The following is a 19,394-nucleotide window of genomic DNA, read 5'->3' as shown; positions in this document are numbered from 1 at the left end:
GAATTCCTGCCTGTAATATAATCACTGCAACCATTAAACAGTTTTCCAATTCATCACTGTTGTCCTGCAGATAACCACTATTCTGCTGCAAGCATACACTCTGCCATTAACCATTTGTTTGCTGCAAACGTACATCCCTGCCATTCATCATCTGTTTGTTGCTAGTCCCAGATTGTCTATATATCTACTGTTCCCATGTGTATCCACACATCTGGCTCTGCTTCATTTGGTGCTTAGTGCTCAGCTTGTCTGACTGACATCCTGCATACCCTGTTGTCTTTGTCCTCGCTAACTGTCGTGCCATCTGGCAAAACCCAATTCACTGCTCCATTGTCTCCAGTCCGTGCTGCTCTACCTGATGTACCGATTAGGGAATCACTCTCACTATGTGACCCTTATTAAACACATACAGTACAGGTAGAGAACAGTCAAATACATGAAGCACCTTAGAATCACTATTAGCTAGCTGATGGTTGCATGCACTTCAGTAATACAGTGTATTTGGCTCTATTTGACCTTAATGTAATGAGCTGATTGAAGGGGAATTTGGCAGTATATTCCCATAGTCAATTGGCTGGATTCTCAGGTGCAAGTCAGAACAAGCTACAGTCCGTATTCTGTGATTACTATTCTAGTAAATTCTAGTCCACACACTGGAACACTGTTGGTCAACATATTTTTTTCACTGTATAAAAAGTCTGCTCTTCAACTGTTCAACTGAATATAGTCGCTGGAAGTGTCATGGGTTGTGCAGACGAAAAACCTATCTGTGTGTACAGTGCAACTACTTACTTTGCTTTATCTAGATTTGTAGGAGTATACTAGAGCTGTTTTTAAGTTGCTCACCCTACAATGACAATGAGATAACTCAGCGCATCTTACCCAAATCTATACAGCAATGATAACATAAGCTGCAGGAAACAAAAAACAAATATATGTCCATAATATATCCAAATTTAAGTATTACATACATTTCCATTGATACATTCTCTACATACCTATTTTAATACAATCCGTAATGTAAACATGAGGAACGATCATCAATTATGTAATTCACCAATTAATTGGAAAAAAGCTCAACTATGGAGGAACCTGGGCTGCAAGCAACAGTGATTAACATATTTCGGCTCTGAATACTTGAGGAAGGTGAGATGTCAAAAGACATAGATATTATGGCAAAACTTATAGGCTATGTGCACACGTCCGGAATTACCGCGGCAATTCCGGAACTCCCTGCCGCGGGTAAAACGCATGCGGAATTTGCATGCATTTTGCAAGCGTAATTAGCTTGCAGAATGCTAGCGTTTTCCAAGCGATCTGTAGCATCGCTTGCAAAACTGATTGACAGGTTGGTCACACTTGTCAAACATAGTGTTTGACAAGTGTGACCAACTTTTTACTATTGATGCTGCCTATGCAGCATCAATAGTAAAAAGATCTAATGTTAAAAATAATTTAAAAAAAAAAAAAAATGGTTATTCTCACCTTCTGACGGCCCCCGATCTCCTCAGCGGTGCACGCGGCGGCTTCCGTTCCCAGGGATGCTTTGCGCGAAGGACCTTTGTGACGTCACGTTCGCGTGACCGCGACATCATCCCAGGTCCTTCGCGCAATGCATCCCTGGGAACGGAAGCCGCCACCTGCACTGCTGAGAGGCGGGAGGACTCTGGGGGCCAACAGAAAGTAAGTATATCCCTATTTTTTAATTAACTTCTTTTTTTTTTTTTTTTAACAGGGATATGGTGCCTAGTCCGTGGAGGAGAGTCTCCTCTCCTCCACACTGAGTATCAACCGTACATGATCCGCTTACTTCGCGCATGATGGGCATAGCCCCATGCGGGAAGTAAGCGGATCAATGCATTCCTATGTGTGTGGAATCGCCGCGATTCCGCAAAATTAATGAACATGCTGCGTTTTGTTCCAGAATGCGTTTCCGCTCAGGAAAAAAAACGCAGCATGTGCACAAAAAATACGGAATGCATTCTAATAATAGGATGCTTAATGTAAGCGTTTTTTTAGCGGTTTTATCGTGTTTTTATAGCGGAAAACCACCGAAAAAAAGCGAAAAATCCTGAACGTGTGCACACAGCCGTAAAATGGACCTTTCAAACTACCGTATATACTCGAGTATAAGCCGAGATTTTCAGCCCATTTTTTTGGGCTGAAAGTCCCACTCTCGGCTTATACTCGAGTCATACCCAGGGGTCGGCAGGGGAGGGGGCACGGGGGCTGTCTAATTATACTCACCTACTCCTGGCGCGGTCCCTGCAGGCCCCCGGCTCCCTGGCGCCCCAGCTTCTTCCTCTACTAAGCGGTCACATGGTGAGCGACGGAGAGGTGAGTATGTGAATTTTTTTTTTTGCAGCAACAGCAAATGGTGCAGTTGTCTGTATGGAGCATCTATGGGGCCATAATGTTTGTGCAGCACTATATGGAGCAAGTGTCTATATGGGGCCATAATGTTTGTGCAGCACTATATGGAGCAAGTGTCTGTATGGGGACATAACGTTTGTGCAGCACTATATGGGGCAAGTGTCTGTATGGGTCCATAATTAACGTTTGTGGAGCATTACGGTATATGGGGCAAGTGTCAGTATGGAGCATCTTACGGGGCCATAATCAAGGTTTGTGCAGCACTATATGGGGCAAGTGTCTGTATGGGGCATCTTATGGGGGCCATAACGTTTGTGCAGCACCATATGGGGCAAAAATCTTTATGGAGCATCTTATGGGGCCATAATCAGCATTTGTGCAGCATTATATTGGGCAAATGTGTCTTTGGAGCATCTTATGGGGCCATTATTAACCTTTATTCAGGATTATATGGGGTATATTTTTGTATGGAGTATCTTATGGGGCCATCATAAACTTTATGGAGCATTAGATGGGGCTCCTGATTCAATATGGATATTCAAAAACACTTAACCTACTGATGTCTCAATTAATTTTACTTTTATTGGTACCTATTTTTACTTTTGACATTTACCGGTAGCTGCTGCATTTCCCACCCTAGGCTTATACTCGAGTCATTAAGTTTTCCCAGTTTTTTGTGGCAAAATTAGGGGGGTCGGCTTATACTCGGGTTGGCTTATACTCGAGTATATCTGGTACTCCCATAATGATATTTTACAGAAAGCAAACGGCATGCTAATAATAACATTTCATAGACAGCAATACAAGCAAGTCTGGTGCATTAAGATGCAGTGAGATGGATATCTGTCCTGTCATTGTGAAGCATTTTTACAATTTCAGACTGAAAATTTCATGTTCTTTAGCCTCTAACTGGCTATTTCAGACAATATTTGCGGCTAGGACTGGGCAAGCCATCGTTGCCATGGCAGCCAGATTTCTAGGGCCTTACTGCAAAATGTTTAAGCAGAAAATGGCATATAACTAAAAATCTAATTTATAGTGTAATAAGTATTATTTATTTCACTATCGCTGTCTTGCTATACAATACAATAATTTGATATACTACAAAAATCACATTTGTCAAACAACCAATACCTGATAATCTACTGATAATCCAATGATTGTTTACAAGACAAAAGCAATTAAATAGGAGCTGAACTTTCAAAAAACATTGAATTTATCATTAGTGCACACCAATATAAGAAACTTTGTAATATATCTTATCAGAGAATTCTGCTTCTTTATTCACTTATCAGCCACTACGTCCGTTTCCCCACCTGATCGCATATCATTCACTCTGAAAAAACAGCTCAAATCCAGCATAATGAGGTGTCAGGTTACAGAGCATCTTGAAGTTTATGGAGAGGAGAGTGAGAAAAAAAGAGAAGCAGAGCCAGAGGTAAGCCCAGAGGCAATTAAAGTATATTAGCTTATTCCAGAGCTGGATTCACATCTACACGGACCAGTAGTGCTCCATTTCTCTGCTGCTTTTGTCTTTCCACTACCTATGGAAAGAAGAATAAGAATCCCTCTGTGTGTGCAGTGTATGGGAGACATCATCAGAGTCAATTACTCATTAGAGATAGGGATTGCAGAGGGGAAAACAAGTGAAAAAGCAGGATAACCGTTATATAATGGTCAGAAATAGTGTTAATTCTGTGTACACAAGACAGTTTAATCTGAAAAGTTACTTGGAAAAAAAATTAAAAAAAAATATATATATATATATATATATATATATATATATATATATATATACTGCTAGACTGGCATTTTTATGACTGTTATGGTTAGAGTTCTTTTCAGCCTTACAATAATTTCAAACTCCTTTAGGTTCCATGACTTTCTAGAGCATGGGCTTTAGTGCAAATGGTAACTGACAATATGGTCTGAATGACACATTCTCAAATTGAACCTGCTACAAAAACAAACTTGGGATTTAGGGGGTATTATTTTCTTAGACTTTTATGGTACACCAAAAGTATATTCCCTAAATATCTAAAAGTTGCGAGTTCCATTTTTAGGATTCCCATCTATCAAGAGGATAGAGTTTCCTTCCTACTCTATTCGCTATTCAAAGAAATAGACCAACTATCCGGATCTCTACATTCTAGATTCAGTGAGTCATTGAAACAGCCGAATGTATACTTTCTCCGATAAACTACAATGAAAGTAAATAGATGCACTCATGCATGGCTTCTACACCACACCAATGTCACGGGGGAATAGGGTAGACTAAGGTTGGTTACCCGGGCCCCTGCGATATCCCTCAGGCTAGCGAAACCCTGTCTGTCCCTTTCCCAGAAGTTACACTAAATGTGTGCATGTCTGGGCCGCCAGGCTTGACCCTGACTCCTGTTTCAGCCCTAAGCTGAAACCACCACCCGCCATCCAGTGAAGAGACCATACACCAATCCCCACAGAAAGCACAGACAGGGAAAACTGAAAAACGCACCATGCCACAGACACACAGGAATACACTATAATGTGCACAGGGCAAAACAAATACAAATAGGAAGGAGGAATATGACAAAGGATTATACACCACCAGATACGATATTCCTACAACAAGACCACCACTCCAGACCAGAATCACCAGGCAAAAAGCACAAGCTATAATCGGCGACGCCCAAAGTCCAGCGTGACAATTTAAAGGTCGTGGGCGTGACCCAGCCTCCAACCTGATTACCAGCTAGATTAACCCCGAGCAAGCTGGATAAAATCTAGCCAACGCCACTGAGCGTGTAGTGGGCGTAAGTGGAATTACTGCTGTCTGACGGACGCCCTAGTGTGAACAGCGTCCGACATGACAACCAACTCCTTTCTGTGCTACTCAGGAGTCTGTACTACTAATGTACCTAAAATGCCAAAATATGGGGGTCCCATAGATGGCCACACAGTGCACCATTAACAGTTACTTATGCTGCTCATCACTCCTCTGCATGTTGACATGCAAAATTCATGGGAGTAAACACTGGCAAACATACAAAAGCTTCTCACAAAATTAGAAAATCATCAAAAAGTTAATTTATTTCAGTTCTTCAATACAAAAAATGAAACTCATATTATATAGAGTCATTATAGAGTGACCTATTTCAAGTGTTTATTTCTGTTAATGTTGATGATTATGGCTGACAGCCAATGAAAACTCTAAAGTCATAACACCAGCTGTGTTTTATCAATACCTAAGTCAGCACAGCCATCTACCAGGAAATGTTAGAGCACTTCATGTCTCCATCTGCCGACAAGCTTTTTGGAGATGGAAATCTCATTCTCCAGCAGGACTTCGCACCTGTCCACACTGCCAAAAGTACCAATACCTGGTTTAAAAACAACAGTATCACTGTGCTTGATTGGCCAGCAATCTTGTCTGACCTTAACCCCATAGAGAATCTATGGGGTATTGTCAAGAGAAAGATGAGATTCACAAGAGTCAACAATGCAGAGGAGCTGAAGGCTCCTATCAAAGCAACCTGGGCTTCCATAACACCTCAGAAGTGCCACAGGCTGATCGCCTCCATGCCATGCCGCATTGTTGCAGCAAGTGATGACAAAGGAGCCCAGACCAAGTATTGAGTGCATTTACTGAATATACATTTCAGTAAGCCAACATTTCGGATTTTAAAATCATTTTTCAAGCTGGTGTTCTAAAGTATTCTAATTTACTGAGATAATGACTTTGGGGTTTTCATTGGCTGTAAGCCATAATCATCAACATTAACAAAAATAAGACTTGAAATAGATCACTTTGTTTGTAATGACTCTATATAATATATGAGTTTCACTTTTTGTATTGAAGAACTGAAATAAATTAACTTTTTGATGATATTCTATTTTTGTGAGAAGCACCTGTATCTGTGCCCAGATGAGGGGATTGCATGTCGCATGCGACCACCAGTCCTTAGGTTGTGTTCTCCTGTTATACAAGATTGTTGAACCCTATATTGCTTTAGGGCCAACATATTGCAATATATCTTTCCAAGGAATAGAGCCTGAATAGCCACCAAATTAAATTCTGCATGCCTGCAGTAATTCCAGTAGTCTTCTTTATTGCTCCCCTTCATTGACCATTAGAAATATGCGTTCCGTGTGTGTAATAGAATACTTGACCATCACATTCTTCTGCCGTTTTCAGCGCTACTCCGCTCCTATCCAGCATCATCTGACCACAACTGTGACCAGCAGACTCACTTCTGTTTCGGCAGGAAGTTACATTGAAGAAGTCTATAAGACTCAGAACAGGGCTCTAATAGGCTTACATTAGGAAAGGAACTAATTGTCCGCAATGTGATGTGCCAAGAAAGTGCTGCAGTCGCACGATGCAGGATAGAACCAGAGCGGCGCTGCAAAAGGCAAAAGACAGCTATGGGTAAGTGTTATAAAACGTAAGCAACGTAACTTATCACTGATGGCTGACGAAGGCAGCAGTAACAAGAAACTTCTGGAGTGCTCCTTTAAAGGAATTTGGCTAGGAAATAAATTACATAAAATCATAAAAGAACCATTACTTAAGTGATAAAACCCCTGCCGCCCCAGTGCACTGGTTTTTATGCCACTTACTATACCCCAGTTTTTACACTTGCACATATACAGGTATAAACTTACTTTAGTAACATGGTCCCGCCACGTCTTACAGAGCAGGAGCCATTCTCTGCAGCAGATACCTGCTTTGGCCCATAACAGAGGGGCGCACAAGCAGGGATGTCACTCAAACATGTCTATACGCCATCATACCATTAGTAATGGTAGCACTTTAGTAATAGGAATGTATAAGAACACTGCTGAACCTTTCCTATAACAAAAGTGTGCTAATAAGAAATGTGAAGAGCGCAAATTGTAGTCATTTCAGAAATGTAACCATGGAGACATGGAAAATAACATCCGATATCGACTGCGGGAACACAAAGTCTAAGGCTGATGCTCACCACTCACATTAGAAAACTCACTGAAACAGAAAAAAAGCTGCTTGTAAAGAGGGAAGAGAATGCGATATTTTATAGCCCCATTTTCACATATCATTTGTCATTATACACAAGTTACGTAGATCAGCCTATATTGTCCCCTTTGTACTGATGGATCTCGAAACAAAACATGAACAATTCCGATTCCCTTCCTTGACCTCTTTTGGGTGTGAGGAGAGGATGAAGTGTGGCAGTTTTTGGCTGCTCTGGGCCTTTTCAAGTCCATTATGCAATTGTCTTCATAAGCTCATATAACTACAGAAGTTATTTCTTTACCTTTAACCCCTTACCAACCAGGCAATTTTCTGTTTTTGCGCTTTTGTTTTTTTTATCTTATTTTTCCAAGAATAGCATTTTTAATTTCACTATCGACCTAGCCCTACGAGGGCCTTGCTTTTTTTTGCAAGACGAGATATACTTTTGAAAAACACCATCCATTTCATCAAGTGATGTACTGAAAAGCGGGGAAAAAGTGCAATTCCACAATTGTATTTTTAGGGGTTTATTATCAAAGTCTTCAATACACAGTAAAAATGACCTGCTAATATGATTCTCCAGGTTAGTATGGTTAAGTGATACCAACACATGTCTTTTTGTTGTTGTTTTTTTAAATGGTGAAAAAAAAATTGGAAAATTCTAAAACAAATTTTTTTTTTGCAATTTTCCAGGATCTGTAACGTTTTCTGTCAATGGATCTGCGTGAAGCATTTTTGTTTTGCGCCATGAGACATTTAAATATGATATCATTTTGGGGTAGGTATGATGTTTTGATCGCCTCTTATTGCATTTTTAGCAGTGTTGCCACTGCAAAAAACATGCAATTCTGTCATTTCAATTTTCTTTCTAATTACAGTGTTTACCGATGTGGTAAATATATTTAATATTTTGATAGACAGGACTTTTATAGACATGGAGATATCACATATATGTAATTTTTAAATGTTCTTTTTATTTCTTTATTTTTAATTAGGAAAAAAGATAGCTGTAACTGGCTTTCATAGAAGTACCATCACAACTAATAACTAGGGCAGGATAAAAGCATTTACACAGTGTTAATTTTCATTGTTCGTACGTTGGACATGAAGTATATTGCTATTACGAGTTAGTATGTTGTTTATTACCATAAAATCGCTGTATGTAAATGGTGCTTTAAAACGATGCACTGCTCCTTAGTCATTGTGTAAGCCCCCTCTACATAAAGTGCTGGTTTAAGAGGCACAGTCACATTTGCAAAATATATATGATTGGGACCAGCGTTGTGGTAGGAATTAAAAAGGGACTAGCAGTGATCACATTCCATGCAAACAAAGGACCATCCCTGATGAATTAATTTTGGTCCTCTCAACATCTAATACCAACTTCTACCACGTGACTGTCCTATGTCACAAAGGTCTTGTCTGCGCTTAACAATCTCTTGCTAACCACCGGAAGAGCAGCATGGAGCGTCTGTCATCGGCCGGCACAATGCTCCGAAATTCCATTTTGATTGAGCTGTCTCTGAAAGGAGTACCCACCAGTCAGAATTATCGGGTATTGAACCGCAAGGTTCCCCCACAACGTCTGGTGCTACAGGAGGAAAGAAAGGGAATAGACATCACAAGGTAAAGCTCTCTTCTGTTATTTCAGTGTATCATATAATACTTTGGCTATGGACTCGGACTATGATCACTGTTAGTGCCTTTTTAATCCTACCGCAACGCTGGTCCCAATCATATATACTCTAGAAATGTGCCTGTGCCTCTTAAATCAGCACTTTATGTAGAGGGGGCTTACACAGCGACTAAGGAGGAGGGCGACTGAACTCCTGACACACATCGTTTTATAGCGATTTTATGGTAATAAACATCATACTACCTCGTAATAGGAATATACTTCATGTCCAACATACAAACTATGACTAATACCACCTTGTAAATGCTTTCATCCTGCCCTAATTATTATATACCTTATTCGAACATGACTGTAATATGAATTGCCTGAACCCTAAGGCAGGGGTCACACCAGAATGCAAGAAACTCATGCGAGTCTCTCGCATCAATACCCGGCACTGCCGTCGGCACTCGGGAGTGGAGCATTCAGCAACATAGAAATACATGCAGCCGCACGCTCCGGTCCCGAGTGCCGGTGGCAGTGCCGGGTATTGATGCGAGAGACTCGCACGAGTTTCTCGCATTGCACTCACAAGTGTGACCCCGTCCTAATAGGCTATCTATTGCTACTTAAGTATCTAAATACCCCATAAACAATATTGATAAATATAAACTTACCCATCCCAACCCCCCAAAATTTAAATGTGCACCACTCTTTGCCCCAAAAAATAAATCCTTTCCCCCAAATTTTGTATGCCTATCACCAAAGCGCTAAACTTTATGTCTAGACAGAATTGCTTTGCAAAAGAGAAAAATATCTTAGGACATTAAAAAAATCATTTTTGGAATGTGATATGAACACAAAGACATAGTTGTCACAAAATATTTTGAGCAGCTATTATCCTTTGTGCAGCCAAGCAAACCAAAATTATGTAAAACGAAGAGAAAATCAGCTTTGTCCAGTTATTCCACTGAAGTTATACCATACATTTAATATTAAATTATGTGTATCAGACTGACATTACCTGAACATTTCTCCACTGCCAGCCGTCCCCAACAGCTTGAGAGTGCTTCAAAAATTCAAAGCAGAAGTATCTAAATTTGTCTTCTCCCAGGATCAAGTTATTTCTGCTTTTGGTCTCCATTTTGGAGAAATCTATGCACACAGGAAAACAAAACAGATAACGGAGATCAAATTTTTCCTACTTTTATTCTTTTTAGAAAATCCACAGAAACATTTTCCAATATGGAATTCGTTATGTCAAACGTTTATATTGAAACATCTGGAGTCAGGTTTTAAGAAAGAGAAAAACATAATTAACATCATCACAGAATTAAATGGACAAAATTATTTTTGCTCAAGGAACAACAGAAAATACCTGAATGTGCATCAGTATGACAGTCTTCGATCAGGAATATTCAGCTCATCATACAATAGTAGCAACGTCAACAGAAAAAGTAATGCAACATTAAGAGTCTACCTAGTAGTAAAGTCCCCGACCCCAATTCATCAAAGTCGTTTCACAGAATTCTTGAGGAAATTTCTTTGAAAATTTGCAAAATTTTGACGAAACTTTTGGTGTTTCTCCCAGCTCCGCCAAAAGTATGTTTCCTATTTACTTCATCAGCCATTTTTTTCTGCTCAAAAGTGGTCTAAATGCCATTTTTTTAATTGTCTGTCTTCAGTTGCTCTTATTCAATATTCGTACTACATTTCTATATGCCTGGAATACAGGTTCAGTACTTTATGAGTATACATAGGCCATGTGCGCACATTGAGTATTTGCATGCAGAAATTTTTGCAAGGTTTCTCCATCTCTTGGCAGGAAAAATGCTGCGGCAAAAATGTAGAGGAGGAGCGTTAACAGAACGAACATACATAGGCTGTATATAGACAGCAACTGTTAATTTTAAAGAAAAACAAATGAAAAAAAAATTGCGTGAGCTTCCGCCTAATTTTAATAACCAGCAGAGGAAAATCCGACTTCTGATGTTAATATTCTGGGAAGGAGCCAATAGCCATAAAGGTTCCTAGGCTATTAATATCAGCTCACAGCTGTTTTCTTTACTGGCTAGTTTACAGGGGGACCTAAAAAAATGATAATTACTTACGGGTAATTTGATTTTCCAGATCCATGACAGCACCGGTACATGAGAGATGGTCCCGCCCCCAAGAACAGGAAACCTGCATAGGAGATAAAAGATGGGGGCGGCACCTCTCTCCTCAGTTTGTTTACAGAGAATGTAAGGTAACCGCTATGTTAGTTTTAGGCATATAAAAAATTATATTTAACTCTAAGACTATTTATCTATTGTTATGTTAAGTGGTTATTACCCCATCTTTCATTTGTGTCTCTTTTTTTTTTTTTTTTTTTTGTGAATCACACACCATCACCAAGATAGGGCGGGAACTAGAGCGGTGCTGTCATGGATCTGGAAAATCAAATTACCCGTAAGTAATTATCATTTTTTCCCTTCCCCATGACAGCACCGGTACATGAGAGGAAGAAATAGAAAGAACCTCTAGGGTGGGACAACAGCAGATAGTACTTTCCTACCAAAGGCAAGATCTGATAGCCCCAGATTCAATCTATAATGGCGGAAGAAAGTAGAGGGAGAAGACCATACTGCTGCATTACAGATTTGCTCTATCGATGCATTTGCCCTCTCTGCCCAAGATGTGGAAATAGCCCTCGTAGAGTGGGCCGTAACACCAGGTGGAGGGACCTGTCCCGAAGAGGAATAGGAAAGTGATATAGCCATACGGAGCCAACATGCAATAGTCGATTTTGTGGCCTTTTTTCCCGTTTGCCCCCTGAAAGGAGACAAAAAGGGCTGTAGACTGTCGCCATGGTTTTGTCACTTCTATATATTGAAGAAGGCAACGTCTGACGTCCAAGCAATGGAAGGTTTCTTCTCCCTGGGATTTTGGATTGGCACAGAATGAAGGCAAGATTATCTCCTGGTCCCTGTGAAATTTCGAGTTGACCTTAGGTAAGAAGGCCGGATCAGATTTTATAATTACCCTATCCTCCAGAATTTCAGTATACGGAGGGTCAATAGATATAGCCTGAAGCTCACTAATGCGTCTGGCTGAGGTAAGGGCAATCAGGAGAACTGTTTTTAGAGTTAGCGCTTTTTCCGATATGGAGGAAAGAGGCTCGAAGGGAGAGGAGGTCAAGGCATTTAAAACTAAATTTAAATCCCAGGGAGCGACCTTTGGACGAGGTTTGAATGGTCTGGCTGTAAAGGAGGCCCGAATGAACCTACACACCCAGGGGTGATCAGCCAATTTTTGGTCAAACAAGGCGCTAAGCGCCGAAACTTGCACTTTTAGAGTGCTGGTAGATAATCCCCTCTCCAGACCCTTTTGGAGAAACTCTAGGATTTCGGATATAGGGACCTTCTGAACGGTATCAGTTATCCCTCGGCCTGAGAATTCTAAAAATTTTCCCCATACCTTTTGGTATTTTTCAGTTGTGACTTTTTTTCTACTGGACAGTAGAGTAGTAATTAAAGGATCCGAGAACCCCTTTGCTAGCAGAAGTCCCCTCTCAAGTTCCAAGCAGTGAGGTGTAGGCTGTGAACCTGAGGATGTGTCACCGGACCCTGGTGCAGAAGGTCTGGGACCTCTGGAAGTATCCACGGGTCCGAGATGGACATACGTCTGAGCCAAGTGAACCAAGCTCTCTTTGGCCAGAAGGGTGCGATTAAGATTATGCGTGATTTCTCTTCTCGGATCTTCTTCAGGACTGTAGGGATCAATGGGATCGGGGGAAACGCATAGGCTAGTTGGAATTTCCATTGGTGTAGTAACGCATCTACTCCTTCCGGGTTCTCTTTCGGGTTTAGAGAGTAGAACCTTTTTACTTTCCGATTCTGCCTTGTGGAAAAAAGATCCACTTGAGGAAGCCCCCAGACTGCACAGATTTCTCCAAATATTCTTTGATTTAGCGACCACTCGCCCTGGTGCAGGACGTGACGACTCAGAAAATCTGCGACAAAGTTTTCCGACCCCTTTAAGTGTGTACTTGTGAGGGATAAAAGGTGGTTTTCGGCCCAAAGAAATAATCTTCCTGCTTCTTCCATTAGGGAACTTGATCTGGTTCCTCCCTGTCGATTTATATACGACACCGTTGTGCTGTTGTCGGACAATACTACTAAATGTTTTCCTTTGAGGTCTTCTTCTGATTGAAGAATTGCTTGCCTTACTGCTGTCAATTCCCTCAGGTTTGAGGAGTCTGATTGCATCTGTGGATCCCATAGACCCTGTAGGATCCGATCTGATAGGTGTGCTCCCCAACCTAACGGGCTCGCATCCGTGGTCAGTACCACCGGATTCTGGATTGACCATGGGACCCCTTTTTTTAGATTCCCGGAATCTAGCCACCAGCTTAGAGAGTCCCGGACATGTTGTGACAATACAATTTTTCGGTTTAGATTGTAGGGTATTCTTGTTTGTTCTGACAGGATCTCCCACTGTAGGTCTCTTGAATGAAGTTGTGCCCATTGGACCGCCGGAATTGTTGCAGTAAGCATGCCTAGGAGAGACATGGCTTCCCTCACCGAGACGTATTGGGCCACCTGTATTTGTGTTATTCTTTGTTTTATGACCTCGATTTTCCTGTCTGGAAGGATACAGATCTGTTTGATTGAATTTAATTGGATCCCCAGGAACTCCTGTATCTGGGCCGGAATCAATCTTGATTTTTTTAAGTTTATTATCCACCCTAGTTTGGTTAGTAGCTCTCGTACTGTCGTAACTGCTTTTATGCAATCTTCTTGATTGTCTGCTATCAAGAGGAAATCGTCTAAATAGGGCACTAGCAGAATGTTTTCTCTCCTTGCGAAGGATGCTACTTCCGAAATTATTTTTGTAAAAATACGAGGAGCTACCGATACCCCAAAGGGGAGACATTGGTATTGTAGATGGGTGTAGACCTGCCCCAGCTGCACAACCAACCTCAGGAATTGTTGATGCTCTCTGCTGATTGGCACATGATAATAGGCATCGGTAAGGTCTATCACTGCCATATAACATCCTGGATACAGCAGTTTTACCGCCGTTCTCAGAGTCTCCATTTTGAATTTTTCTACTCGGATGAATTTGTTTAATTCTTTTAGATTGAAAATAGTTCTTAAAGATCCATCCGGTTTTGGAGTGAGGAAAAGGGTGCTGTAAAATCCCCTTCCTATTTCCTGTGAAGGTACTCTTACCAGGACTTTCTTGTCTAGAAGAAGACGAACTTCTTTTTCGAGAACTAACTGGTTCTTTTTGGCCACACGAGTAACTTTTATTCGGTGGGGAGGAAGGGAGATGAAATTTAACCGTAGACCGTCTGATAACAAGTTGATTATCCATTGGGACGGCTGTAAGGTTACCCACTGATGGACAAAAAACCGTAACCTTCCTCCCACCTGGAATATGGCGTCATTGTTTAGGATCTGGTTTTGGGGGTTTATTGAAAAGAAAACCTCTTTCTCTTTTCTCACCCCAGGGTTTCCCCCGTGTGGTTCTATCCGTTGGGCGGCCTCGGCCCCTACCTGATCCTCGAAAGGACCGACGATTGTCATACCAACGTCATCTAAAGAAGGGAGGTGGAGGGAAGTGTTTTTTCTTGTCCGCCGCTTTTTCTAAAATCTCATCTAAAGCGCTGCCGAATAGATATTGACCCTCACAGGGGACTGCACAGAGCTTCACTTTGGATTGGAAATCAGCATTCCAGTTCTTTAACCATATTGCCCTTCTTCCTGAATTTGAAAGGGCACTAGCCCGGGCAGCAAATCGCACAGAATCAATGGCAGCGTCCGCCAGGAATCCCGCTGCATTTTGAAGTGGAGGGATGACTTCTAGAAGTCTGTCTCTTGGACATTTGTTTTTTATTTGGTCGCTAAGTTCCTCCAGCCATTTAACCATGGCACGGGCAGCACAAGTAGCCGCTACTCCAGGTTTAAACGCCCAAGTTGAGGCCTCCCAGGTTGATTTTAGAAAGGCATCCGCCTTTTTATCTAGGGGGTCTTTTAGGGCCCCCATGTCCTCGAAGGGAAGTGCTATGCCCCTGGAGGTACTTGCGATAGCCGCGTCCAACTTAGGCGCCTTTTCCCATTTCTCGCAAATTTCCTCACTAAAGGGATATCTACGTTTTAAGGCCTGGGGAACTGAAATCTTTTTATTCGGTTTTTTCCATTCTTTTTTAATGAGATTTAGAATGTTATCATGAAACGGGAAAACTTTTCGTTTCTTATCCTCCAAATTACTGAACATAGAGTCCTGAACTGTTTGCTTCTCTTTTGGCATCTCAACCCCCAGGGTGGACCTGACCAGTTTTAGCAACTTCCCCACATCTTCTGATAACACATAAGGCCGGCCACACTCTTCATCTGAAGAGTCCAGGTCCGAACCCTCGTCGGGCGGAAGCTCACCCAGTTCACCCTCGGATTCTACGTCAGATGCCTGGGCAGACGTAGGGAATGGGTTTACGGAGCTCTGCAATCCATGATGTTTTAACTGCTCCTTTACAGTGCTTTGTACTTCGCTTCTAACAATATCTTTTATATTCTGAAGCAAAGATGAAGACTCTTCAGACACCGTTTTTTCTATGCATGAGCGGCACATACGCTTTTCATACGTTTTGGGGAGGCTTCTATCACAGAGTGCACATACTTTATGCTTTTGTTTAGAGGTGACTTTTTTTTTCCCTGCATATATACAAAAAACACAGTGTCACTGACATGTTTTTTGCCTTACAAAGGCACTCACCCACCGGACCCTTAGTACCACGACAGGCTGTGGGATTTCAGCTGGGATCGTCGATTCCTTCAGATCTGCCATCCTGCAGGAGACTGTTCCCAGCGCCTGCTTGCCGCCTTGCACTTTTAAATATGGCGGGCAGGAAGCGGTGTGTGCGTCTCTGAACTTTCTCCCCCCCGGGGAGTGTCAGCACACCGCTTCTTCAGCGTGTAGCGTCACTTCCGGTTCAATCCCGGAAGTTCCCCCATTCAGTCGGCGCCAGCGTCGTGATGGGTACGCTCACTTTTCTCCCTCGGCCCAGCCTCCGGCCAGGAGCGGACGCCGGGGAGTCCCCAGTGGGAAAGACGCATCTGCAGCTCCAGGTATGGAGGCGACGCGCACACGCCGCCACCGCTGCTCCCACCGCGGACCTCGGTCAGAGACCGGCAAAGCAAGGGAGACCTCTCCCCATGCAGCACCGCAGGTTCCCCGCAAGAACAGGAAACCAAACTGAGGAGAGAGGTGCCGCCCCCATCTTTTATCTCCTATGCAGGTTTCCTGTTCTTGGGGGCGGGACCATCTCTCATGTACCGGTGCTGTCATGGGGAAGGGCAAAAAAAATTGACATAGGGTCCCCCCATAAAATCTAACCAGCAAAGACTAGGCAGACAGCTGTGAGCTGATATTAATAGCCTAGGAAGGTGCCATGGATATTGGCCACCTTCCAGACTAAAAACATCAGCTCTCAGCCACCCCAGAAAAAGCACATCTATAAGATGCGCCAAATCTGGCACTTAGCCTCGCTCTTCCCACTTGCTCTGTAGTGGTGGCAAGTGGGGTTCATGTTTGTGGGGTTGATTTCACCTTTGTATCGTTAGGTGACATCAAGTCCACAGGTTAGTAATGGAGAGGCATTTATAAGACACCTATCCATTAGTAATCCCATAGTGATATTGTATAAAAACACAGACACCCAGAATAAAGTCCTTTATTTGAAATAATGACAGACTCCTTTAATGAATCTTAATTAAACCATACTCACCGAATGCCTAATCCACCCATGCCAATGTCTCCTGCAACAAAAATAAATAATAAACCACAATATTCCTCACCTGTCAGCAGAGAAGATAATCCATAATGTCCCACAACGATCCTGATCATTTTGAGAGCAGTCACAGTCGGTGATACACTGACAGGAGATAATCACTCCCGCAGTGTATCACTGAGATGCCATGAGACTGTTCTACACGTGATATTGCCGTGGGACACTCGGGAATACGTGGACTATGGCAGACAGGTGAGTATACGGTGGTTTATTATTTTATATTTTTTCTAGGAGACGAGGGCATTGGGGATTTGGTGATAGGTGAGTATAAGGGGTCTTCATTTTTATTTGAAAGTGTATATAATTATTTAACTTTTTTTTTTAACTGTGAGCACAGGTGGCGGTAGATGAGACTACGTCTCCCATCAGCGGCACAGCTGTCACTGTTATCAGTGACAGCAGACATAGCCCGATGGGAGCAGTAGTCTCATCAGCACACGCCTGCTGACCTGCTTACTGCAGATCACCACTGCGGGTCACAGTCACAGCTGTGGTGTGACGCCGACATCTGACAGCATGACCCCGCAGCGCTCTGGACGATGGTAACAGGTACTGGCGGTAACGTTACGACGGGTCAACGCTGATGGTCACAGTCACAGCTGCGAGTCACGCTGACATGTGAAAGCATTATCCTGCAGTGCTCTGACCGACGGTGCTCCGGTGTCCCACACTGCCACACAGATGACAGCATGGGAAACACCATAGGAAGCCGGTAAAACGCAAACAAAAACTCAGCAAATCCGCAAACATTTTTATACCTCAGTTTTTGATGCGGATTTGACTGACTCAATTGAAGTCAATGGGTTAAAAACGTTGCAGAAACGTAAAAAGAATTGACATGCTGCACAAAAAATGCACTGTAAATACTCAAGGAAAATTACTGCTCATGTGCACAACACTTCAATATTGTTATTGAATTAGCTTGCAAAAGGATTCCATAGCATTTTTGGCCCATTTCCGCTTGGCAAAAATGTGTCAAAAACGCACTGTGTGCATACAGCCTTACTCTGTAGGTAGTAGCCACTAATATCTAGAGCCTTTCTTTTTTTCATGCTGGTGGTTCTCACTGCTTCTATGGTGTCGCAAGAGAGGAGCACTGGATATATATAAGAAATGTCACACCGCAACTTGAGATGAGAACTGGAACCAGGTTTCTGCATTTAGTACAGCTAAGGGTTTGGCCGCCCTTTCTTTCAGCTGGACATAACGTTTATATAGCTTACCATTTTCTGGGTATCTATTTGGGAGCCGGCCCTGCTCTGCGTTATTCACATTGATGTCACTTTGACACATGGTAAGGTTTTAATACTAGAGGTAAGGACAATCCCGATTGTGGTACACCTTGACGCTGGTGGAATGGCTTTTATGCTTTCTTTTAAAAGAGTTTTTCAGATCTTTTAAAAAATTATGCAGCACGATCTAATAAAATAAAAAGCGTACTCACCTACTAGTTCCCAGCTACTTCTCTACAAGTGTTGTCCTTATGTTTTGCAGGTCTCTGTATATCCTATTCTGGTCATATGGATAAGTTCGTCCTCGCTGCAGCCAGTTTTTTGCTGCAACAGTCAAATGACGTTCTTGGCTGAAAGAGGCACCGTGCACATACAGTAGGTAGGGAAACCGGGCAGCTTTATTAGGCGGGGGCATGGGATAGGTAGGTGAGCGTGACAGGTAAGTTATTGCAGGTTTGATCCGATTGTGCAATCAGCAATATTATAGCGGTGATTTGTTAATCAATCTTATATACGGTATTTCGCTGTTAGTTTGTACTACTTTGAGTTAACATTTCGGGGATGTTGATTCAATATTTTCACTTTCCAAGATAGATCTGGAACAATGTAATATTATTAAGTGACAGATGACAGTTCTTATTTATTTGTCAGGGAGATACAGGTCACAAAGGACATAGAAGGCATATATATATATACATCCAGGAGTTGACTACCAGGCAGTCAGACACTGTCACACTGCGAAACAAAGTCAATTATCCTAACATATCTACAACAGATCCCCTCAAATCCAAAAGGCTACAAGTTTAAGCTTTTGAGACAGAGAAAAGCTTAACAAATTTTTAAAGTACACCTCGCATTCGGAAAAGCTCAGTGAGCACTGGGCGTACCTAGCCTTCACCGTTTGACATTTAATTGGATTATTTTGATCATTTTCCTTAACAATAGGATAATCTTAAACACTTCTCAAACCTTAGGTTGTCATTTTTTTACTTTACATTTTGTGATTCTGGTAGCTGGGACAATTTTCCTACTCTTAATGTAAAAATAAAATCTAAATTACAAAAAATATCCTAGTAAATCCCAAAGTAAATCCCCATACCTATATACAGTATTTTGTTTACATTAACTATGTGGGATATGTGAGATATTATTTTTTTTTTGTGCATCAATACAATTCGCATGATACCAATTTTATAATGTTTTACTTAGGTATTACTATGATTGCACTATAAAAATACTTTGCAAAACTTAAAATTATTTTTGTGTGGCCATAGTCTGTGAGACATAGTCCTCTTATTTGTTCTGTTAATGGAGCCACATGAAGGCACATTTTTTGAAGGACGAGTTTTAGTTTTTATTGAAAAT

General features: G+C 41.9%; 1 protein-coding gene across 3 annotated transcripts in view; it reads right to left on the bottom strand.

Moving 5' to 3' along the window:
* The window catches only part of ATG10 (autophagy related 10), a 267,809-nt gene that overhangs the window by 162,959 nt on the left and 85,456 nt on the right, over positions 1-19,394 (bottom strand). For all 3 annotated transcript variants that reach the window (XM_077288565.1, XM_077288573.1, XM_077288557.1), the window contains one exon: positions 9,988-10,118. In XM_077288565.1, the coding sequence (XP_077144680.1) occupies positions 9,988-10,118 (131 nt within the window). The remainder of the gene's footprint in view (positions 1-9,987; positions 10,119-19,394) is intronic.

This window comes from Ranitomeya variabilis, chromosome 1 (assembly GCF_051348905.1).
Source record: "Ranitomeya variabilis isolate aRanVar5 chromosome 1, aRanVar5.hap1, whole genome shotgun sequence".
In the NCBI taxonomy this organism is placed as follows: Eukaryota; Metazoa; Chordata; class Amphibia; order Anura; family Dendrobatidae; genus Ranitomeya; species Ranitomeya variabilis.
Note: the sequence above shows the minus strand (reverse complement) of the source record. Positions and strands in the feature narration are given on the sequence as shown.